Source organism: Giraffa tippelskirchi, chromosome 12 (assembly GCF_054371585.1).
Source record: "Giraffa tippelskirchi isolate mGirTip1 chromosome 12, T2T-mGirTip1v1.2.pri, whole genome shotgun sequence".
In the NCBI taxonomy this organism is placed as follows: Eukaryota; Metazoa; Chordata; class Mammalia; order Artiodactyla; family Giraffidae; genus Giraffa; species Giraffa tippelskirchi.
The window spans coordinates 98,929,790-98,953,414 of record NC_137286.1 but is presented as its reverse complement, the minus strand read 5'-3'; the positions used below and the strand labels follow the sequence as shown (position 1 = coordinate 98,953,414).

General features: G+C 41.2%; 1 protein-coding gene across 15 annotated transcripts in view; it reads right to left on the bottom strand.

The window, feature by feature from the left end:
* STARD13 (StAR related lipid transfer domain containing 13) overlaps positions 1-23,625 on the bottom strand; it is a 396,772-nt gene that overhangs the window by 38,352 nt on the left and 334,795 nt on the right. For all 15 annotated transcript variants that reach the window (XM_081551860.1, XM_081551858.1, XM_081551856.1 and 12 more), the window contains 2 exons: positions 19,289-19,360; positions 16,517-16,598 (listed from right to left, as the gene is read on the bottom strand). Coding sequence is in view for 5 of the 15 variants with exons in the window: in XM_081551847.1 (XP_081407973.1) it covers positions 16,517-16,598; positions 19,289-19,360 (154 nt within the window). In the remaining 10 variants the exon portion in view is untranslated. The remainder of the gene's footprint in view (positions 1-16,516; positions 16,599-19,288; positions 19,361-23,625) is intronic.

Genomic DNA, 23,625 nt, shown 5'->3' with positions numbered 1-23,625 from the left:
ACCAGTAAGTCACCCAAGCTAGAAAACAGAGTCATCTTCCTGTCAATTAGACCTCCATGATGTCTTTGAATTTTGCATCTTCTTGGTCATACTAAGTCCCTTCTCATCTTTTACTTAGAGTCAGGAGACAGACAGCCTGTTAAATTGGTTTCACTAATGCTTCACATTGAAACTTCTTATCATGATATTTACTTAAAAATATTTAATAACTATCCTCATTTTCAGCCATCTCCAGTTTACCCACTTACTAGACATTCATTAGTGGCAACTATGACAGGCAGTTATGGACTAGAAGCTGGTCACCTAGTCTGAAGCTATCTTCTGCAGGTCCTTTGCTCCTGTACCTGACAGCCAGTTTCAAATGTGTTAAGGTCTCTACCTAATAGCTAAGAGTGTTATCTGAGGTGCATTATGTACAGTTGACCTTTAAATAACATAGGTTTGAATTGTGTGGGTTCACTCAAACACACATTTTTTTTTTTCAATAAATATACTGGAAGGACTTTCCTGGTGGTCCAAAGGCTAAGACTCCATGCTCCCAATGCAGGGGGCCAGGTTCAATCCCTGGTCAGGGAACGAGATCCCACATGTTGCAACTAAAGATCCTGCATGCTGCAACTAAGATCTGGTGGATTAGGAGAATATCTAAATGACCTTAGGTTTAGTGATGACTTTCTAGATACAACACCAAAGGCATAATCTATGAAATAAATACTTGACAAATCGGATTTCATTAAATTAAGAACTTCTGCTCTGTGAAAGACACTGTCAAGTGTATGAAAGGATATAGGCTTGGAGAAAATATTCGTAAAAATCACATCTGATAAAGGACTGTTATCTAAAAAATACAAAAAACAACTCTTAAAATCAAAATAATAAAACAATTCAATTAAAAAAAAAGACAAAAATCAGGATACCTCACCAAAACAAGATACACTGATCACAAATAAGCATATGAAAAACACTTCACATCATATATCATTATAAAATTGCAAATTAAAACAACCGTGAGATACCATAACATACCTATTAGAACGACAACACTCTAAAACATTGGTATTACCAAATGCAGGCCAGGATGAGGAACGACAGAAACTCTCATTCATTGCTGATGGGAGTACAAAATGGTACAACCCCTTTGGAAGACAGTTTGGCAGTTTCTTATAAAACTAAACATCTTCTTACTACACATTCCAGTAGTTGCACTCCTAGGTATTTACTCAAAGAGTTGAAAACTTATTGCACGCAAAAACTTGCACAGGAATTATTTTTTAATCCATAAAGATAAATACTGTATTTCTAAAGGACATATGTACTTACCATATAAAACAATGTGACCAAACTTTTGAAGCCAACATGTCCACGATATCAATGGGTGTGAGGTGCTACTGCACAGGGATGTTTATAGCAGCTTTATTCATAATTGTCAAGACTTGGAAGTGACCAAGAGGTTCTTCAGTAGGTGAACCGATAAACTGTGGTACATCCAGACAATGGAATGTTATTCAGCACTAAAGAAATGAGCCATCAACCCATAAAGAGACATGGAGGAACCTTAAATGCATATTACTAAATGGAAGAAGCCAATCTGAAAGGCTACATACTATATGATTCCAACTATATGGCATTCTGAAAGAGGCAAAACAGTAAAAAGATCAGTCAGTATAGGGACAGTAAAAAGATCAGTGGTTACTATTGGTTAGGAGGGAGGGAGGAATCACAAGGATGGACAGAAAGGGTAGAGTATTGTTAGAGCAGTGAAATATTCTGTATGATACTATAATGGTGGATACATGACACTATACATTTGTCAAAACCCATAAAATATATAAGGCTGAGAGTGAAGCCTAATGCTTTGGGTGACAATGATGTGTCAATGTAGGTTCACAGCTGTAAGGTATCACTCAGGTGGGGGATGTTAATGGTGGGAGAGGCTGTGCATATGTGGGTACAGGTGGTAGATGAGAACTCCCCATACTTTGTGCTTAATTTTGCTGTGTATCTAAAACCGCTCTAAAAACAAAATCTATTATTTAAAAACGTAATCTTTGTTTTATTCATTTACAAGTCATTTTATCTCTTAGAGTTTGAAATTACTGATGTAAAGTGAGCTGCATTTCTTTTGCTCTGAATCTACTCTCTTATTAGTACTCAATTCTATCTACAAAATTGTCATGATTAAAGACATCTTAGAAATTCTGGATACAATTTCAAATATCATATGCACAACTATTCAGTTCTTCCTCTTATGACGGATACATTTATCCAATCATCGTGCCATATACTTCAACTATCTTATACTTTTATTTGTCAGTTATACCTCAATAAAGCTGAAAAACCCAACTGATTTTTCAGGCTGGGAACAAAAGACAGAGGGAAAACACTCTTTCCGGTGATCTGAGACCAGGCAGACACTCCCAGCATGGTGTAGCGTGAGTCTGTATTTATCTTCTATAAGGTAAACAACGGCTAGACTCTCCAAGAATACAAAATGGATGAAACACACAGCCTGGAGAGATGGAGATGCCTCTTTAAGGACTGGCTGCTTCAGGTAAAAGAACATGTCGTGTAACAGAAGGATTCACAGCCCTTTATCAAAACCACCATGAATTCTGCTATGACTACAGCCAGGCTGCACTTAGGACAAATATTAGCATCAGTGTTTGTTTCCCTCTAACTTAATGATGGGGCTTCCTGGGTGACTCAGTGGTTAAGAATTCGCCTGCCAATGCAGGAGACATGGGTTCCATCCCTGCGTCGGGAAGATCCCCTGGAGGAAGAAGTGGCAACCTGCTCCTGTATTCTTGCCTGGGAAATCCCACGGACAGAGGGGCCTGGAGGGCCAGAGCCCCTGAGGTCGCAAAGAATTGGACAGACTGAGCAACTAAACAACAAACAACAAAAACCATTTAATGATAAGTAACATAAAACCCTTCAGAAAACCTGAGTTGGTCTGTCACTGGTGGCCTAGAAAACTATCCCTGCATGAACAGGAATTATAAAAGGTGTTTTCTTTGCTGCATGAACAGTGTGTCTTCCACTGGATTAGAGCCTCTTTTGAAAGGAAACATAATTAATTCTTCTAATCCACCTAAAACCTAGCAGGAAATTTTATACATGATAGTCTCTGTAGGTTTTTCTTTTTGACTGAAATACTTTGTTTACACTGGTCCAATCAACGACTGACTTTAGTCACAATAGACCTTGTGTAGTCAGAACAGAATTGTTCTTCCCACTGAATATGACAGACTGAGAGCTGCACCTCATTTGCATCTCTAACGCCCAGCACAGGCACTGGTTCAGAGAGAATCCACTGGGTAAATGTTTGCTAAGGAAATACTAGAACCTGGCAGGCTCTGGGGACCGATTGGCCTGACCTCTTTTATTTTCAAATGAGGAGACTAAGGCTCTGAGAGAAAACACTTGCTCAGGGGAACCATGCATCAGCTAGACAGCTGGACTTCGCCCCATCCAGAGATTTCTCCGCTCAGGCCTCCTCAAGAAGGATCCAGGAGGCCTGGGAGATGACAGCCTATGTCCTGGACCTTGCACAGGCTGGTCAATAAATGACAGTTTCCTTCCCCTTGCTACATTTTCCATGGAAAAAGGAAACCCATGACGCATATTGAAGCTGTGTAGTTTGTGCTTTGGGCAAACTGGACTTACGTGTTGACATAAGCGAATCAGTTTGACCCTTTCAGATGGACCGCCCACAATGTCCACAGCTACCAGAATCTGTTAATTTCTACTGTTGTCTTCAGAAGGCTTTAGAAGGGTTCAAACATTAGTAAAGAAGAAACAGTCAGAAGTCTCATTTTAAAAGTGAAACTTGAAGTTCTAGAGGGAAAGTCAAAAGGAAGAGAAGAAGCTGAGATATAACCATCTGACAGTGGGCACCACTTTCCAAGAACAAGTCGAGGGGCTGGGAATGCAGAGGTGAACCAGATGTGGTCCCTGCCCATGGGGATTTCACAGTCCTGAGTGGGATATAAATATGATGAACAAAAGGAAAAGCAATTAACTCGCAGGACGCAGAAGGACAAAGCCTCCCAGAGGAGGCAGTATTTGAGAAAGGCAATGAAGGACTGAGAGAAATTCGCTGCCCAGATGAAAAGGACTACAGGCAAAGCCAGCAGTCATTAACTGGAGCGCTCTAGTCTCGAAACTGCAAGGATGTGAGTGGGAATCACTGGTGGGATGGGCAGGAGTCAGATCACGAAGAACCAAAATGATGTTAGAGCAATCTGCAGCAAAGAGGAGCTACTGAAGGAGTTAGGAGAGTAGTGTAATGCCACTGCATGCCGGAGACATAACTGGGGGCAGGATGGAGAAGGAACTGAAGAAGAATGGGTAGAAGACAGTTACAACAGTTTAGGTGAGAGATGGCGAAGAGGAGCAGAAGGGGAGTGAGAGCAGATGAAGACTTGGCCATTGATGTAGAAGTGTGGGGGCCGGGGAGAAATAGAAGGTGACTTCTGGGTTTCAGGCTTTTGTTAATGTGCCTGTGTCAATTAACAGGGAAAACCGTGAAGTAGGGAGGGGCCAGGAACTGGGATTCAGGGAAGAGAAACGAGGTCATATTGGGATGCCTTGTGACATCCAGACCCACTTGGAATGATCAGCAAGTAGAGGATATACACAGAGGATACATAATTATTAAACCAATCTTCCAGGGAGAATTCAGTGCCCTGGAAACTCCCATGCTCAAGGCCTGGGTGGAGCAGGAGGAGCTGGGCTGGGGAAAGGTGTAGTCAGAGATATGGGAGGTCAGTGGAACCAGCTCAAAGTGGTCCTGGAAGCCACAGAAGGAGCATTACAGAGAGAAGGGAGCAGTTGGTTCATTGTATCAAATATTTAAGAGTAAGTGATACAAAACATAAAATATGCCTCTTGGGTTAGCAGTCATCGCAGGCAGCTTCGGAGAAGCCTGAGTAGAGGGCTGAGCTGTGAGTGATTGCTGTGAAGAAGTGTAGCTCTGGAGGAGATTTAGGGCATTTGAGGAGAAAATGAATAATTTATTGCCACACAATATCCTCTCACAGGTAGAAATGTTAAAATAATTCGTGAACTGACAGGTTATTTTCTTCCAAGTTCCAGTACAATTTAACAAACATGTATTGAATTCCTGCCCGGCCCATGGCCACAGAGCACCAGGAGCCCATGATGTACCGAACAAGATATGGTTCCTACCAGTGAGCACTGTGGAACCCGGAGGGTGTCCCTCGCCTCCCCAGCTAAACACCGTGACAGTGGGGTCAGCGTGCAGCGAGCTGTGCCCGGGCTGCCCTGACCGACAAGGCGACACCTGGGAGGAGAATGAGGGAAAGGCAGGCAGGTGCTTGCTGGGAGTGTGGGGACCAGAGGGAGATGGGGAGGGTGGTCGGGGCCCCGTCTGAGAGGTGTCCCACTTGGTCACTGTGACAGAGCCTGGGAGACACAGAGAGGCCCTCTGCACTTGGCGCATATATGGGAGCAGTGGTGCCCTTTCCTTCTCCTCTTAGATGCATATTTTACCTTTAAACCACCAGACTCTAGACTGCTCATGAGGTCTTCCATGCTGACTTAGTGGTCAGTTTCCTGGGATATTTTTCTAATATTCCTGCCAAAAGCTCAAGAGGAATAACAGGCAGGCGTGTGGGTTCATCTCTGATGTGCGATTCTGATTAAAGCTGCAGCCTGAACTTCTCACCCTCCACACCAGGGTCAGGGGTGAAAGGTCTCCAGCCCTGTCTGCTGAGGAGTGCCCCAGGCGTGGCCCTCAGAGACGGTCGGGAACAAGTCACCTGGTCCAGGGCTCAGAGGCGAGCGCCCCCAGGAGCAGCGGCTCCTCCTTGCGGGGCCTGGGAAAGGTCCCCTGTCTGTCTGGGGGTTCACAGAACAGACCCTGCAGAGCAGGGTGGAGCGCTCTGCCACACACACGTGTCTGGTGTGTTCTCGGCCAGGGCAAGGCCTTTCAAATACCACAGGCCATCCAGTGGGACGGCTTTCTGGTGTGTGAGGGGAAAGAACGGTGTCACCGGCAGTCGCAAGGGGCTGTCACCAGGCCATAGCCGAGCCAGGGGAGGCCACGCCTCCCCCTTGCTGAGCTGTTCACTCTGGCTGTTCTTCTAGCAAGTGGTCCTGGGGCAGCAGACCATAACTTGGCTGGCTCCTCTTCTGGCCCATAACCCCGCAAACTGGCCCTGGATATCAGTGGAAGTGTGGGAGAGGGATGGTAAAGCCTGGACTGATCTCGCTATGTGATGTCGTTCAAGGGGGACAGGATGTACATGTGGCACTGTATATGAGTTGTATAATATATATTTTTAATTGACTTACAGTTGACAGACAACATCAGATAAGTTTAAGGTGTACAACATAATGATTTGATAATTGAAATGATCATCATGATAAGTTTACTGTCCATCATCACACATAGTTACTACCTTTTTTTTCCTGTGATGAGAGTTTTTAAGACCTACTCTTTCAGCAACTTTCAAATATGCAATACAGTATTGTTAACTATAGTCACCATGCTGTACATCACATCCCCAGAAAATGATTTGAAATTAGCAATAGCCTCTAATGATGAGGGTTTTGGGGGAAGAGTGCAAGCTCCCTCTGCAAATCGATCAAGGACATTTACCACAATGGCTCACAGGTAAAGAGCTAAAAACAAAAGAATAGGGGCCTCCCAGGTGGCGCTAGTGGTAAAGATTCCACCTGCCAATGCAGGAGACGCAGGAGACGTGAGTTCCATCCTTGGGTCAGGAAGATCCCCTGGAGGAGGAAATGGCAACTCACTTCAGTATTCTTGTCTGGAAAATTCCATGTACAGAGGAGCCTGGCGGGTGACAGTCCATGGGGTCACAAGGAGTCAGACACGACTGACCACACAAAAACAAAAGAACAGGTTTTCTTGGACTTCTTCAGTTTGTGGATTTCAGAGTTTAAATTCACGTATGCCTGTACTAGAGAAGTCAGATGGGGTGTCCTTAGCTTTTTAACTTTTAACAACAATTGCATCTAATCCAGATAAAATTTCTCCTGTGAGAATTAGGCTGGGTTGAAGCAAGGGTCATACCAGACATTTCTGAGAAAACTGAAAGAAAGCAAAACGCCCGGGGGGAACTGGGTAGGGAGAAACATCCACTCCAGGTGCCGAGGGTCGTCTCTCGGCTCCTCCCCGGCTTGCCCTACAGACGTGGGGTCCCCCTCGGTCAGCCCCGGTCCTCTTGACTCTCAGGACCTCATACCTTTTGTACGTGGATGATATTACATCTCTGTCTTAAGCTGAGGGCCCTGTCCAGCCCCAGACCCACACGCCCAGCTGCACACTCGACACCTTCACTGGCGCCTCCAGGCGCCATCACCTCTTCCCCCACCTCAAACCCTGGCTGGACTCCTCTAGTCTCTCTCCTCGGCTGTTTCCTGACTCAAGGAAAGGCGTCACCACCACACAGCTGCTCAAACCTGGAGGAATCTGGTGCCCCTGAGCTCCGAACAACAACAGCAATAATAATAGTACCCATTATTCATGGGTTCTGGTGAGAATTAAATGAAGTCAATGTCAAGAACTTAGTATACTAGTCAGCACACAGTAAACACCCCCAAAATAATAGCCATGGTCCTCTATTTTTTTTATGTGGCAGAGCAAGGTATTTTTTAAAAACATTGCTAATGTTTTTTAAATAATGCAATACAAATATCTAAACACACACATATATAGAGAGAAATGAATAGCATTAAAGCTATAAACTCCTTCTTTAGCCCTGCTGTTCTACTTTGTAGCTTCTTGGGTATTCTTCCTAAAGTTATTTTGAGTAGGTGGTTGGAAAAGTTTATATAAGAGACATTAAAAAATATAAAGATCAATTTTTAATGTAAACTTATACACATATATATGAAATCCCTACCTTTGACCTTTCTACATCTGCATTTGTCTTGGCCACCCCCATTCTATATAGACTACCTTGGGGTGAGGTTTGTGATGGAAATTGGGGGTGGGGATGAAGATGCCTTTTCTGCACATTAAATTAGTCAAATAAAAGAAACAAAAGTGAAAGTTCAAAATAACCACATCAAAATTTCATGTGTTCTTGTCTAGGTAATTCCTACTGGCCTTTTAGGGTCATTTTTCCAGGAAGCTCTCTCTAAAACGCTCTCCCCCTTAGCTCTCCTGCACCTGTACTTATAGCGATCACACTTGTCCACGTAAGTCATAGTTTACTCAATTCTCCATCTAGGTACTATGGGCATTTGGGGACAGATAATTCCTTGTGAGGGGGGTACACTGTGCCCTGTGGGAGGGAGGAGCATATCTGGCCTCCACCCATTAGATGCCAGTAGCATCACAACAGTTGTGACAAGCAAAAATATTCCCAGGCCTCGAGACAGGATCAAATGTTGCCCCCACCTCAGACTGAGAGCCACAGCACTGGACTGAGACTTCAGGCGAAAATTCTGTCTTATTTGTCTCCATAGCAAAGCAAGGCCCTCAAGACACAGCCTTGATGAAGTGACCTTAAGGAAGAGATGACAGTGCCACTATTCTCGACAGTAAATCAGTTCTAAACTCTTCACAAGAGAACAAAGTGTGCTTTAAACTCTTACTATAATTATTATTATTTTTAAAAGTTGAGGTCCATGATTGTACAAATGCAATCAGAATTTCTAACCTTGGGACTTACAAGTTAAATTCAGAAAAATCACAAGGCAACATAGACATCTTGGGAAGAATTACCTTTAAAGGAAGAAATTAAAAACAAAACAAAAAACACTCCAAATCGTGTTTCACAAAAAGACCTAAGCTTTCTTTGGAAAATGCCAGAAGCAGCCTGTGTGGCTTTGAATCCTAGCACTGCTATTTAAGAGCCATAAATGGGCAAGTTATTTCATACCTCTGTGCCTCTGTTTCCTCATTTGTAAGATGGGAATGATATTACAGTCTATCTCATAAGATTATTATGGGAATTTAATGAGTAAATATTTATAAAATGCTTAGAGGAGTGCTTTCCAAGCACTTTGTGGCTTATTTATTTATTTATACTTTGGCTGCTTTGGGTGCTTAGACACGAGGGCTTCTCTTGGGGAGCTCAGGCTCTAGAGCGTGTGGGCCCCGTAGTTACAATGCACAAGCTTAGTTGCTCTGAGGTATGTGGGATCTTAGTTCCTTGACCTGGAGTTGAACCTATCTGTTGCATTGGAAGGAAGATTCTTAACCACTGGACTACCAAGGAATTCTCCAGCACTTTGTGTTTTGAAGAAATGAAATCACTGCTTATTGGGATTTATATTTAACTTATAGAGTTAGAATTTCAAAGGTGGAAGTGACCGTGATTATTATATAATCATCTATAGTCTCCTCCCCATGATTTGTCTGTGGTTTCAGTTCAGGTAATTGTCACAAATTATTATGTGCCATAACACACAATATGGGCTTCCCTGGTGGCTCAGATGGTAAAGAATCTGCCTGCAATGCAAGAGACCTGAGTTCGATCCCAGGGAAAGGCTACCCACTCCAGTATTTTAGGCTGGAGAATCCCCATGGACAGATGAGCCTGGTGGGCTATAGTCCATGGGGTCACAAGGAGTTGGACACGACTGAGTGACTAAGCACAGCACAGAAACACAATATATAAAATATTGTACATTTTATATGATATTCTTAAAGAGAAAAATTAAAAGTATATTATCAATTTTCATAAAGACTACTATTATTTAAAATTATTCATGTTACTCAATTTACTCAAATCAAATGGTGTGCTTTTGTGTGTAGAGGTAAACTGTAAAAATTGTTTTTGTTGGCACTCTCTCGTACAGTCTCCCTTGTCCCACATGATATGCATTGTCATTAGTTGTTCTTTTAAATGCAAAGGGAAGTGACAGATGAACTGTAACCTTAGTCAATTCCATATCGTCACGAAACAGCACTGAGCAAGGTGAATGCCTTTGTTTTATACATGTTATAATTAGTACTTATTAACGGCAAAAGTTAGGCAGATCTAACATTAAATTAGAAATTCAGAGATCATCTTGAGCATCAAAGCTCTATGTTATTAACAGCAGTCTGAACAAATACCCCACACCAAAATGCTAACAGAACATGGTACTTCTGGAAAATCTCATTTGGGAGCTTTGATGTGCTGCAGTTTGCCTTAAAGGTGATAAACCCAGCAAGGTATTGCGATACCTTGGCTATGCCTACATTCTGATACTGTTACAGTTTCCATTAGCTCATCCAGCTATTTTAGATTTACAATTAGCTTTACATTACTCACAGGGGAAATTATTTTTCAATTAAAAATTCAATCAAAAAACATCAAAGCAGAATTACAATGTGGTTGCTAAGATAGCAGAGACTGCACTACTATTCTGACTGGCAGTAACAGATATTTACAGACTCCTTCTGTGCACTGGTGCTGGCAGAGTTGCAGAAGCAATGGTGAGAGGTGATCACCATTCTGGAGGTTCACACCTTCACTAAAGACAGCAAACCTGTCTGGTTTCCAAGACCTGAAAATGAGAGCCACACACCCACATGTACCCAGTCAGATTGAGCCCTCCTTGTCAGCAACGTCCTTACTACCATCTACAATTTTTTATTAAATATATAAAAAGCTAACACTACTCAACAACTCTCAAAGAGTAAATTGGGACCCAGGACATTAATTGTCTGGGAGGACATTAACTGTCTGTCCATACATGAGAGAAACTTTCAGAAAACCAAAGGTGAATAAAATTCTTGTGGGTAACATTTACAGTAGGAGACCTTCAGCCCTCTGGTCTCTATTTATCTACCTGGCAGAAGCTACCTGCCCTCTGGCTATGGTTCCCTGTTCCCTTTAGGATTCTGCATTGGCTCAGCATTTCAAATATGCATGAGAAATGTGTAGCCCACACGTTTTAAAAATAAAACACGAGACCAGCTCCATCACTGTGTCTGCAGTGCACGAGGAAGATGAATAAAATCACAACCCCTTACTGCTCTCTAGGCATCAATCATAACACACCATATAAGTGGGTGAGTGTCTAATTAACCACTCATCAAACACAAAATTTTAAAAGTACTGTCACTCCCCTCAGGCTGGAAGTCTTCCTTCTGCCTGCTTTCTGGAAATCTGTGTCTTGAAAGAACTCATAAGGAAGGCAAGGAAATTCCGTGTGTGTTCCTTTAGCCAACCTACCTCCATCTCTGCCTTCCTATTCCACTGGCTTCCTTTGGTCCACATGCTGAGACTACTCCTTTGGCCTCTGCTCTGTCCACTGCTCCTATGCCCTGAGAATCTCAGCTCACACACCTCCAGCCAAATGCTTTCCTTATTTCATAATAAGGACGACACAGCTGCCCTAAGAATTATTCCAATGATAACAACCTCCTGCCACTCTAATGCACGCTGGGCCCTTATCAAGGGCACGGTGGTATCTGGCGGTGTTGCATCCCTGCTTGGCCCCTCAGTCGTGTCTGACTCTTTGTGACCCCATGGACTGTCGCCCACCAGGCTCCTCTGTCCATGGGATTCTCCAGGCAAGAATACTGGAGCGGGTTGCCATTTCCTTCTCCAGGGAATCTTCCAGACTCAGGGATTGAACCCAGGTCTCCTTCATCTCCTTCACTGGCATGTGGATTCTTTACCACTAGCGCCACCTGGGAAGCCCTCTACAATAGAAGGCTTTCTTACTTTTCTGGCTGACATAGCTATTATTCTTCACAACTTTATATCTTGAAATGATTCCTGTACTGGCTAATCTATAACATGTCTGAAAGGCATGTTTTTTTTTTTTTTTAAGTAGACTTCAATGGAAAAGTCCAGAACTTAGTCAAAGGACCTTAGATCACATGCAGCAGTGAGCAGATAAGGATTTATCACCCACATGTTTGACACTTAAAGCGTGGCCCACTCAGCCACATACATCATCCAATGAACAGAACTTCACATTTAGAAGCAATGTTCACTCCTGCAATCCTGAGTTAAAAATATGTAACAGAATTTGTATTCTTGACTTATAATGTAATCTTTGATTTATATTTTAAAATAAAAATTTAAGAATATGTGTAAATTACTAGAACTAATGAGTAATTTTAAAAAGACTGCAGGATACAAATGAACAACAATATCATATATATATATATTAACAGTGAATAATGGGAGACTGAAATGATAAAAAAAAACAAAACAGCACCTCAAAACATGAAATTCTTAAGTACCTTCAAGTATGTATATTACCCATATGCTGAAAATGACAAGTCAGGGTTAAAAAGAAAGAAATCAAAGGAGACCTAAATAAATAGGACTGTGTGTATGAATCAAAAGACTTGTCTGTTAAGATATCAGTTCTCCCCAAACTGATCTATAGAGTCAACACAATCCAAATCAATACTCCAGAGGATTTTAAAAACAGATATCCATGAATGGTTTCTAAATTTATATGGAAAGGCAGAGGATCTAGAATAGACAAAATAATCCTGGCAAAGAAGAACAAAGTTGGAGGACTTATACTACTGGACTCCAAGACATACACAAAGCTAAGTAATCAAGTGCTGTATTGGTAAAAGAATAGACACGTGGATAAATGGAACAAAATAGAAAGTCTAGAAATAGACTCATGCATATATGGTCAATTGATTTACAATATAAGTGGAAAGGCAATTCGGTGAGGAAAATATAGGCTTTTCAACATGGTGGTCAATCAATGGGATATTGATAAGCAAAAATATGAATCTTGATCCATACTTTGTACCTTATAAAAAATTAATGGATCATCACCTTACACATAAAACACAAAACTGAAATTTCTAGATGAAAAACAAAGGAGAAAATAGTGACCTTATGTTAGGCAATATTTCTTACATGTGACATTAAAAACATGAAAAAAATTAATAAATTAGACTCCAATAAAACTTAAAACTTCTTCAAAAGACATTGTTAAGAGATTGAAAAAATAAGCTACGTGCTGGCAGGACATTGCAAAGCTCAGTAAAAAAACAAACAACCAAATTTTAAAAATGGGCAAAAGACTTAAGCAGACAAAAGAAGATATATCTTATCTTACAAAAGAAGGTATATGAATGGCAAAGAAGCACAAAGAAAAGTAATTCAACATCATTACTCATTAAGAACATGCAAGTTTTTAAATCATGGCAAAGAAACACTAGATACTTATTAGAATGGTTAAAAACAGAACTAAACAAAACCGAACAATACCAAGGACCAATAAAGATGCGGAGCAATAGGAACTTTCATACATTATTGGTGGTAATACAAAATGGTATGGTCACTTTGGAAGTGTTTGGTGGGTTTCTTATGAAGTTAAAATATACTTATCATATACACCCCAAAGCCCCATTCCTAGGAAATTACTCAAAAGAAATGAAAACTTATGTTTACATAAAAACTTGAATATGAATGTTTGTAAGGGCTATATGATCACCCAAAGTGGTGACAACTCAAACATTCGTTTGGTGAATGGACAGACAAACTGTAGTAGTATTTCCACACAATGGAATACTATGATTGATACACACAGCACAGATGGATCTTAGGTATATTAAGTAAAATGAAGCCAGACTCAAAAGGCTACATACTGTTTGATTTCACTTACATAGCATTCTGGAAAAGGTAAAACACTAGGCACGAAAATCAGATTAGTGGTTGCCAGGGGTTGGAAGCAGGGATAGAAATTGATGACAAAGGTGAACCAGGGAGTATTTTAGGTGATGAAGCTGTTTTATATCTTGGTTGTGGTGGTGACTACATGATTGTAGGCATTTGTCAAAATTCAAAGAACTGAAAATAGTGAACTTTACTTTAGATATATACAGAACACCTTGACTCAAAGAAGATATAGATTTAAAAATTCAATTGAGATGATTTTAAATTGAATTTAAAAATTTAACTGCATAGATTTCACTTATATGTGGAACCTGAAAAACAAAATAAATAAATACATCTAAATAGAAACAGAGTCAAAGATACAGAAAACAAACACGTTGCCAGATGGGAGGGGTGGAGGGAGGAGAGAAATAGGTGAGGGAGATTAAGGAGCACAAATCTTCATTTACAAAATAAATGAGTCACAGGTATAAAATGTACAGTGTGGGGAATAGAGTTAATAATTACATAATATCTTTGTGCAGTGATAGATGACAACCAAAGTTACTATGGAGATCGTTTTGAAGTGTATAGAAATATAGAATACCAGAAACTAACAGTGTTGTAGGGCTAATATTTCAAAAACAAACAAACTTACAGAAAAAAATCAGATTCGTGGCTACCTGAGGTGGGAGGAAAGGGCAACTAAATGAAAGTGGTCAAAAGGTACAAACTTCCAGTTATAAGATAAGTAAGTAGTAGAGACGTAAAATACAAAATGATAAAGATAATACACTGCTGTATGTTGTATATCTGGAAGTTAAGGAAGTAACTCCTAAAAGTTCTCATCACAAAGAAAAAAGGTTTTTTTCTATTTCTTTAATTTTGTATCTATATGAGATGATAAATGTTCACTAAATTAATTGTAAACATTTCATCATGTATGTAAGTCTAGTCATGCTGTACACCTTAAACATAAACAGTGCTATATGTCAATTACATCCCAATGACACTGGGGGAAAAACAACAAAAGGCATAATTTGACAATCTAGTAAAGATCTACAAGTATGCAAGAAAATGCAATTAGGAAAAAGATAATGTAATGTAATACAATTAACAATAAGAAATATTTCTTTTAAAAGTGCCAACTTATGGGCTTCTCTTGTGGTCCAGTTGTTAAGAGTCCACCTTGCAATGTAAGGGACACGGGTTTGATCCCTGATCTGGGAAGATCCCATACACCGTGGGGCAACTAAGCCCATGCACCACAACTACTGAGCCCGTGCTCTAGAGTCCACAAGCCACAACTACTGAGCCCACAGGCTGCAACTACTGAAGCCCGAGCACCTGGAGCCTGAGTTCCTCAACAAGAGAAGCCACCGCAATGAGAAACCTGCATGCGGCAACAAAGAGTAGCCCTCATTCGCTGCAATTAGAGAAAAGCCCACACAGCAATGAAGACCTAGCACAGCCAATAAATAAATAAATCTTTTTAAAAATGTCAACTGATTAGTGAAAATACTCTTGGTTAAAATTAAGAAGGAAAACTCAGGATGAGGTGCTGGTGGAATAGTTCTGAGGTGAATAAAGTCTTGGGGTGTGCATCAGACATCCTGAGGAGAAAACACTGCTTTTCCAATTCATTGCTTTTAAAGAATTACAACAAAACTATCCATTCCTCTTATAAATGCTCACAAATGGCATTTTGTGCTTGCTTGTTTTCGAGTCCAAATAGCCCATCCCTGCAATTTGTGATTTGAAGAGTTCTCTTCCCTTTACCCACATAAGCAAACCCACAGCAATGCTTTCCTTGAACATTCAGAGACCATTTCCTAACGTGACTCTATTTTCTCTTCATATAGCAACCCTAGGGAGAACAGCTATGAACACAGAAATATAATATATATGTCTAAAGAATCAGCAAGCCTATGATTATTTCACAATATTATAACATACATTTGTCTCTCCTATCTTGACAAAAGTTTCCTCGTCACTACTTTCTTCTTAAACTGCTATCTTTTGTATGTCACACGCAGAATGTATGAGAAAGAACGTTGGACTACAAGTGACGAAAACTTATTTAAGGTCATTTCAGCCCATTACTAGCTCTGTAGCCTTGGAAAAATGACTCGCCTCCTGAAACTAATATTTATTTCCAGCTCTGACTTCTCTCCAGGGCTTTAGTTAAAATACTTCCAAGCTAATTTCCTACAGACACACATGACCTCTCACGCACATTTAATTGTTCAGAGATATTTGATTACATTGGTATCTTTCATTATTACTCAAATTACAATTGTTTTATTGTTCATGTATGCTTCATTTCTTCAATTAGATTTCTCCAACCAGATTATATATTCTTTGAGGGAAGGGAATTATTCATATATACATCTTTGTCTCCTTTTATCATCTATCATACAGTGAAGGTGTAAATTATTTCTGAAAGCAGATATAATTACTCGAGTTTACATATTTCAGTTTGCTGATATAATCATTTGTCTTTGCAAAAAACACAGCTAAGTTTCACATACTCATGGAGTTTTACAAGGCCTTCTCTGACCACTCATACTCTGGTCCCCCATGCTTCCTCCTCCCAATAACCCACTCACACTCCATCACTGTCTATAGCCTCAGCTTGTTTTACATTTTTAAAAATAGAATTTAACACCCTCTGAGATAATCTCTTCTTCTTCTCTCTTTTTCTCTCACTCACCCTCTCTTTGACTCAATCTGTAGTCTGAGCCTCGTACTAGAACTCAAATTCCATGCAACCAGGGACTGATCATGCTCACAGTAAGACACTTAGAGCCTGGACCCACGCCTGGTATATAGTACGCACTCAATAAGGACTCACTGAATTGTTGTTGAACTCGCCCCTCAATACAGTGACAACTGTTATAGACATTCAACAATTGAAAGAAACAAAAATATTTCACATGATTTACCTGTAAAGAGGTTCTACAAGGTCCTTTTCAAGAAAATCATGATCGTTCTTGACAGCCACAATGTTGATGGGAAATTGTGAATCTGAAAGAGAGACAATGGAGTTTATGAGGCTTGTTTTATCTGAATCAGCATCGATATCTTCAGGCCACCACATTTCTGTACTCATGGCTAATCTTAACTGCAGTTACTTTCCACTGATGGGTGTGTTGGTAATGTTTAGAGAGCAGGATGCTTACTTTAACCCCAATAAATGCTTTTAAGGATACAAAAAAGCATGCAATATGAAAATAACCAAGTGCTTGACCTTGGATAGGATTGCTAAATGCCTGTATTTTTATCCATGCGTGCGTCAGTTGCTCAGCCTTATCTGATTCTTTACGACCCCACTGTCCATGGGATTTTTCAGGCAAGAATACTGGAGTGAATTGCCATTTTCCTCCTTCAGGAGATCTTCCCAATCCAGGGATCGAACCTGAGTCTCCTATGTCTCCTGCATTGCAGGTGGATTCTTTACCTGTTTGTAGCTCATCATTATCATAGACATTTGCCTGCATGGAGAACGTCTACACTCTCACCATCTACCTAAGGTGGAGGTTGCTGACTTCTATCCTGATCAGTTCATGAGATACTGATCAGGACAGAAGTTTGGCAGATTTCTTTTTTGAAATTTCCAAAAATACCTGAAGCTCAATGGTCTCAAGTATTTTATTTTGTAGCAAAACCTTTTTCTTTTTTTTAAAAAAATATTTATTTATTTATTTTTGGCTGTGTTGGGTCTTAGTTGCAGTGAGTAAGCTTCTCTCTAGTTGCAGCACACAGGTTCCAGAGTGCACAGGCTTAGTAGCTGTGGCCACAGGCTTAGTTGCATGTAGGATCTTAGTTCCTGGACCAGGGATCAAACCCTTGTCCCCTGCATTGGAAGGTGGATTCATAACCACTGGTCCACTGGTCCACCAGAGAAGTCTCTGTAGCAAAATCCTGTTCCAAACTTGTAACTTTTCTGTAAAAGTATTTGTTCTAATTTTTATTACATTTATAAAAGGCATATGAGTGACTGGGATTTTAATTCTGACTCTTCCATTTTATAATCTTGTAAAAGTCACTTAACCTTTTTTGGGCCTCTCTTTCATAATCAGTGAGTTGGTAGTGGAGGGTGGGAATAACAGTTGCTTAGACCAAAACTGTAAGACCCTCTTCCTTGTCTAAAAGGCTATGATTTTATGAAAGTTTTTATCAGAAACTCTAGACCTCAAAGCATCCTCACAGATATGCTCTCCTTTATCCTCAAAGAATTTGAGAAAGAGAAGTAGGCTTTTTTAAAATAGAAAACTGAACTTCTAGGTGAGTAGGTGCGATTCACTAGTGAGTAAAGGTTAACTTTGTTGATTCTTTCCATCCTACGTGAATTTTATGCCATCAGGAGCTTGATTGTTTAGTGAACTAGATATGCTCTATTGAGCCCTAAAGATCCATGCTCCACTCTTCTGTAACCCGGTTTGTGCCCAGGATCAGCTGTGTGGATGGGGTTCAGTGGGGTCCATGTCCTCTGCCTTATTTTGTTTGGCCAGTGGGAAGCCCCAGCTGGAGATGGAGGGAGGAGGGAGTGTGACATCAGGGCATTGCCCTCCTGAGTCTCTCCAGGGGAGCTGTCGTCACAGCTGTGTCCTCCACTCCTAAGCCTGCTCTGAGATGCTCTCTCCTTCTGGGTTCTGGCATCTCATGTGTTTATGACTTTGGGCCTAGGGTACAAGCTTTGGGCTGCTACAAGCTTTGGGCTCCTGAACTGTTCCTTGCTGTCTCCTATGTCCTGCTCACACCTTCATCATGAACACTTTTAGGAATAAGACCTCCACAGATTGTCCTGAGTGTGCCACTGCTTGCTACTGGGATCCTGACTAATTTGCTATTCATTAGGACTCTCCAAGAAGGAGATGTGTTGGTTATAACTTTAGGCGTTGGCAAGATATGGGGCTTCCCAGGTGGCATGGTGGTAAAAAAAAGTCACCTGCTAATGCAGGAGACACAAGAGATGTGGGTTCTATCCTTGGGTCAGGAAGATCCCGTGGAATAAGATGTGGCAATCTGCTCCAGTATTCTTGCCTGGAAAATTCCATGGACAGAGGAGACTGGTGGGTTATAGTCCATGGGGTTGCAAAGAGTGGGAAATCACTGAGTGACTGAGCACACAGTAGTGCATTTAAGTAAGATATAGACGAATAAGTTTATTAACTGTCAATGAAAACATCAATGGAACAAAGTATGATGCTAGCAATAAAAACACTTTACTTAAAACCCTGAAAAATAACATCTGATCCATGTCACGTCTTAAACATTTTCATGTAAGGTAAAAATCTCAAGTTAAATTAGCTTTGTTATTTCTAAGAAATTTATCAACAATTCATTTATTGTACTTTCAAGAAAACAGAACAGTGATGAAAAAAACGAGAAAGAGAATAGGGAGGAAGTACAGAAAAAAAGCTGCTGGCAGAACACTGGAAGGAAAAGGCAGAGTTGTGATTGCTGGTAAAGACATGAGAAGCAGAAAATGAGAAGCAAAAAAAAGAAAGGAGCAACAGGGAAGGGCAGAAGATGAAGCAGTTTCAGGAGGTGACCCTCATTCCTAAACTGGCTATGTCCTGGGCATTGCAAAGCCAGAGGGAAGGAGAAAGCAAGGAAAAAATGGTTGAGAAAAGACTTGGAAGTCAAAACACACCACAGGACAAATTTCGAATTTATTCTCTTTATAAAGAGAGAAGAAAAGCCCAACCTACCCTCGTATAGCTGAGCGTACTGCGGGAAGCCAGCAGCGCGGAGCCAGTCACATGCTTCCTTCGCCTCGATTTCTGAAAAACACAAGAATAGAAAACGCGTGAGTCTCACGGCCACCCACTGGCTTCTACCTCCTCAATCAATAGGAACTGGTGGGCACTGTGCAGGTTATTACAAAGCAAAATTGTTCTCCGTTAAGTCTGTACAAGTAGCCTACTCAGAAATGGGTGTAAAATGAGCAGGCATCAAAAAGGTACTTGTTTCATGTCTGCTAAGATTATCTTCAATGTCAATCCATAAGTATTTGGATAATAGCAAAACCACAGACTACAGAACACAGAGGCTGAGTTTCAGGCAGGGAAAAATGTCTTATTCATACACTAGGGAACCTGGGGACTAGGGAGAAGGAGGAAGTACTTCCTTAGGTTCTTTTTTTTTTTTAACTTTCAAAGATAAAGCTAAGACGATTTATCTTACATTCCTTTATTCTTTTACTCTGGGGATAATGAAAGAACGAATACAACTGGGCAGGCTTGTGAAAATGCATTTTCTCATGAAGAAAGGTATTACAAAAATCCAATGTTTTATTATTGCTTTAGTTTTACTAATGCTTTAATTCCAAATGCCTTGTAATAAGATGTTCATTCATCAGGCACATTCGAATGATTTCAAGCTGCAGAATGCAGCAGGCAAGAGTGAAGCTGATTATCTGGAAATGAGACAGGTGTTTGATGGGGCTGCTAGAATCTCCGAGAGCCAGCCTCAAGCAGTTGATATGTCCTTTGGGTGACCAGTTTTGGTGTGGACATTCCAAGAGCGCACAGGACCACCTGCCTGGAGAACTCTGGAGGGAGATGGGAGAGTCTCCAGTATGTGAACCAGGTAACTTTTTGACCTTGTGAATCCTGGATCATTTCCCAACCACAACTCTTAGATAAATATGAATGCAAGGGAAAAAGAAGTTCATCTGTCAGAAGTCCAGGTTCTCCAAACAAAATTAAACAGCTGATTATAACAGGTCTCTACCCAGGCCCCTTTCTCTGCTGTTGGGAGGGAGCCTGGTCAGGTCACTGCATTTTCATTTACTCTGACGTTCATTTCTCCCTGTAGCCAAAGTTGGAGAGTACAGGGTGTTCTTGGGTCACTGCACTGAAACAATCCACGCTAGCATCAGCAGTGGGCCAGAGACTACAGTCTACATTGAAAGCTCAATGTCTATGCAGCATGATGTTCAATGTGACAGAGCTATCTGATCCATGTTAGGAAAACAGAACAAAGGCCAGATCATCCACAGGCTCCAAGGGAAGAGCAAAAACCTACAGGCCCACTGATTTGGTTGGATATGGGTTGAGATATGTCATTAAATTCAGGGAGACACAGCCTGCTGTGGCCCCCATCCCAGAGTCCCTGCTTCTTTTGGCATCCTCTAATCCCTTGCCATTCAAGAGACTGACAATTTCTCAATCTTGAGTTTTTTTCTCCGACATAAGGATTTTTTACGTAATTACTGCCAGCACCGACCAAATAGGTACACATTCCTGCCTTGTACATATTATTCAGAATTATCTGGGGCACCAAGCTGGAAACAAAAGCTCCAGAAAGGTTTTCTATGAGAAGGGGTGAGCCACATGACTGCAGTTCAAAATGAATTGGCTGGATTGTACTGTATTGGCTAACTTGGGTTTTCCCTTTGAAAGGTACAAAGGGCAATTATTGTAAGTCTCCAAGGTTGTCTTTAGGACTCATTTCAGAGTCCTTGGGCTTCTCTGGTGGTTCAGATGGTAACAATATGCTTGCAATGTGTGCGACCCAGGTTCAATCCCTGGATTGGGATGATCCCCTGGAGAAGGAGATGGCAACCCACTCCGGTAATCTTGCCTGGGAAATCCCATGGACAGAGGAGCCTGGTGGGCTACAGTGCATAGAGTTGAAAAGAGTCAGACACAACTTAGCAAGTAACACACACTGACAGTCCCTGTGTGAAGGCTTCCACTTTGATAGCCACACAAGTATTCCAGGGGAAGGAGAAAACACACATTCTGACTGTTACACAGAGAAAATGTGAGTTACTCTTGGTCAAAGACAGGCTACTGCCTTCTTAATTTTCAAGCTTCAGATATGCTTTCTTCTTCAATATACTATACTACCTAGTGATGAAAAAATACCTGATTTCTAGACATGCTCTAAACAGTTATGAGTCAGCAAGTCTCAGAGAGGAAGCACAAAATTCTGTTACACCAACTAGCTGAATAGCATGCCTTTTTCTACTTTATCTTTGCTTTTACTATCATCGAAATGCAGTGTTAAGCAGGAGAGCCCCAGAGAGACAGACCATTAAGAACAAATGGGGGAGACTTGGAAGGCAGGAGCACTGCTACACAGGAAGCTCAACGAGGAGCAGGAAGTGAGCTTGCATCCACTCCACTGGATGCTGGGGAAGGAGGACCGAGAGCTGGGGGAGAGGTGGGCAGCAGGGGTCCTCACAGAAAGACTCTCTCTGGGACTGAGACTCTGGTTGGGCAGTGGAACAGAGCTCAGGCTAGCCCGGGAGATTTTATTTAAAAGGCTCTCTACATAACTTTGTTTTGTTTCTTCATAACAGCAACACAGATAATGAACCGAAACTCTACCCATATGTAAACATGAATAATCAAATCTTAATCAGAACCCAATTAAATAAACTGATTTTTTTCAATGGATAGACATTTTAAGTCTTCCAGGCAAACAATAGTAAACTGCAATTAGTAAATAATGAGAAGAAGCCACTTCCCAGTCATGATGGCTACCTCCCCGCAACCATCACTTCCCATACCCAACTTGCTGTTCTATATCTGGAATATCTCCCGAACACATTCCCCCTACTTTTTATATTTTCTGGGTTTTGTTTTCTTGTTTGTTTTGTTTTTTGGTGTTTTTTAAAAAAATACTTCAGTTGTATGCAAGGCATGTGGGATATTATTTCCCTGACCAGAGATCGAACCCAAGATCCCTGCATTGTCAGTGTGAAGTCTTAACCACTGGACTACCAGGAAATCCCAACTCTTGATATTTCAGTTTAAGGGCATAACACACTCTTGTTTACCACCAAAGCAAACAAACAAACAAACAAACAAAAATGGAGCATAATTAACCACTATCAAAGGTGATTTTGCCCATCAAGTTGAGTTGGAGAAAAAAAGACATAATTTCTACTGATTCCCTGCAGTGCCTTCCAACGCCTATCAGCCAAATGCTAATGTTTTCCCCAGGGAATATCACTCTGCAACAGCCAAAATGATTGTAGAATTAGGAAGGAATCATTATTGATAGTTGTCATCACTTCACAAATATCTACCTAATGAGATATAAATGACATTTGAGGAGAATGTGAAAATCTCTTCTGCTGAGCTTTTGATAGCCAGCACAAAATTATGTAGAAGCTTTAGGAGCCGTTCAAATCACACTTTGACAGTTTTGTTTGTTCTCCATTTGCAACCCACACCTGGTCCTGCAGCAGCTCCAGGGCTATAAGGCAAAACACCAACCGTCTCCTGCAGCAAACTTAAGTGTGGGGAGGAACCAGAGAATGCCCTTGTCAGACTAGCCTATTGATCTCAGGCATGGTTACCGCATTGTTACTGCAGAAAATTCTGTTTGGCTCAGGATCATGATAGGATTTCAATAGAACTACTGCAATTATTATATGTAAAAATAATTTCCATTTTACTCTAGAGTATCTATTTTTGCCCACCCAATGTCCTTCCCTCTTTCTCCAATAACAGAGCCTCTTCTACTGGTTCAGGTGGGGCCGCCACTCCTGGTCCCCTCCAACCACATTCCTTGGCTCTATCGCCACCACCCACATGGAATGATCTGTTCCTTAAAAGAACCCTTGATACTGGGAAAGACTGAAGGCAGGAGGAAAAGGGGATGACAGAGGATGAGATGGTTGGATGGCATCACTGACTTGATGGACATGAGTTTGAGCAAGCTCCAGGAGTTGGTGATGGACAGGGAAGCTTGGCATGCTGCAGTCCATGGGGTTGCAAAGAGTCAGACACGACTGAGCAACTGAACTGACTGATTGATCACCACTGCCCACATGGAATGATCTGCTCCCTGAAAGGGCCCCATTCCCTGAAGTTCAAGGAGACCAAGGAGATTTGGGATCTTACACCAACAGTTGTTTGGAGGATGAAATCAATTGGTTGAAAAGGGAGGTATTCAGTTTTTCTATCGGTAGCTTGACGTGCACAAAAACCAAGCAAACTCTTTCAGTTGATAAATCCAGAAGATGGTGTGGTGCTTGGCATGCTCTTCCATCACATATCTGTGATTCTGCTTGGGGGAAGTTTACTCA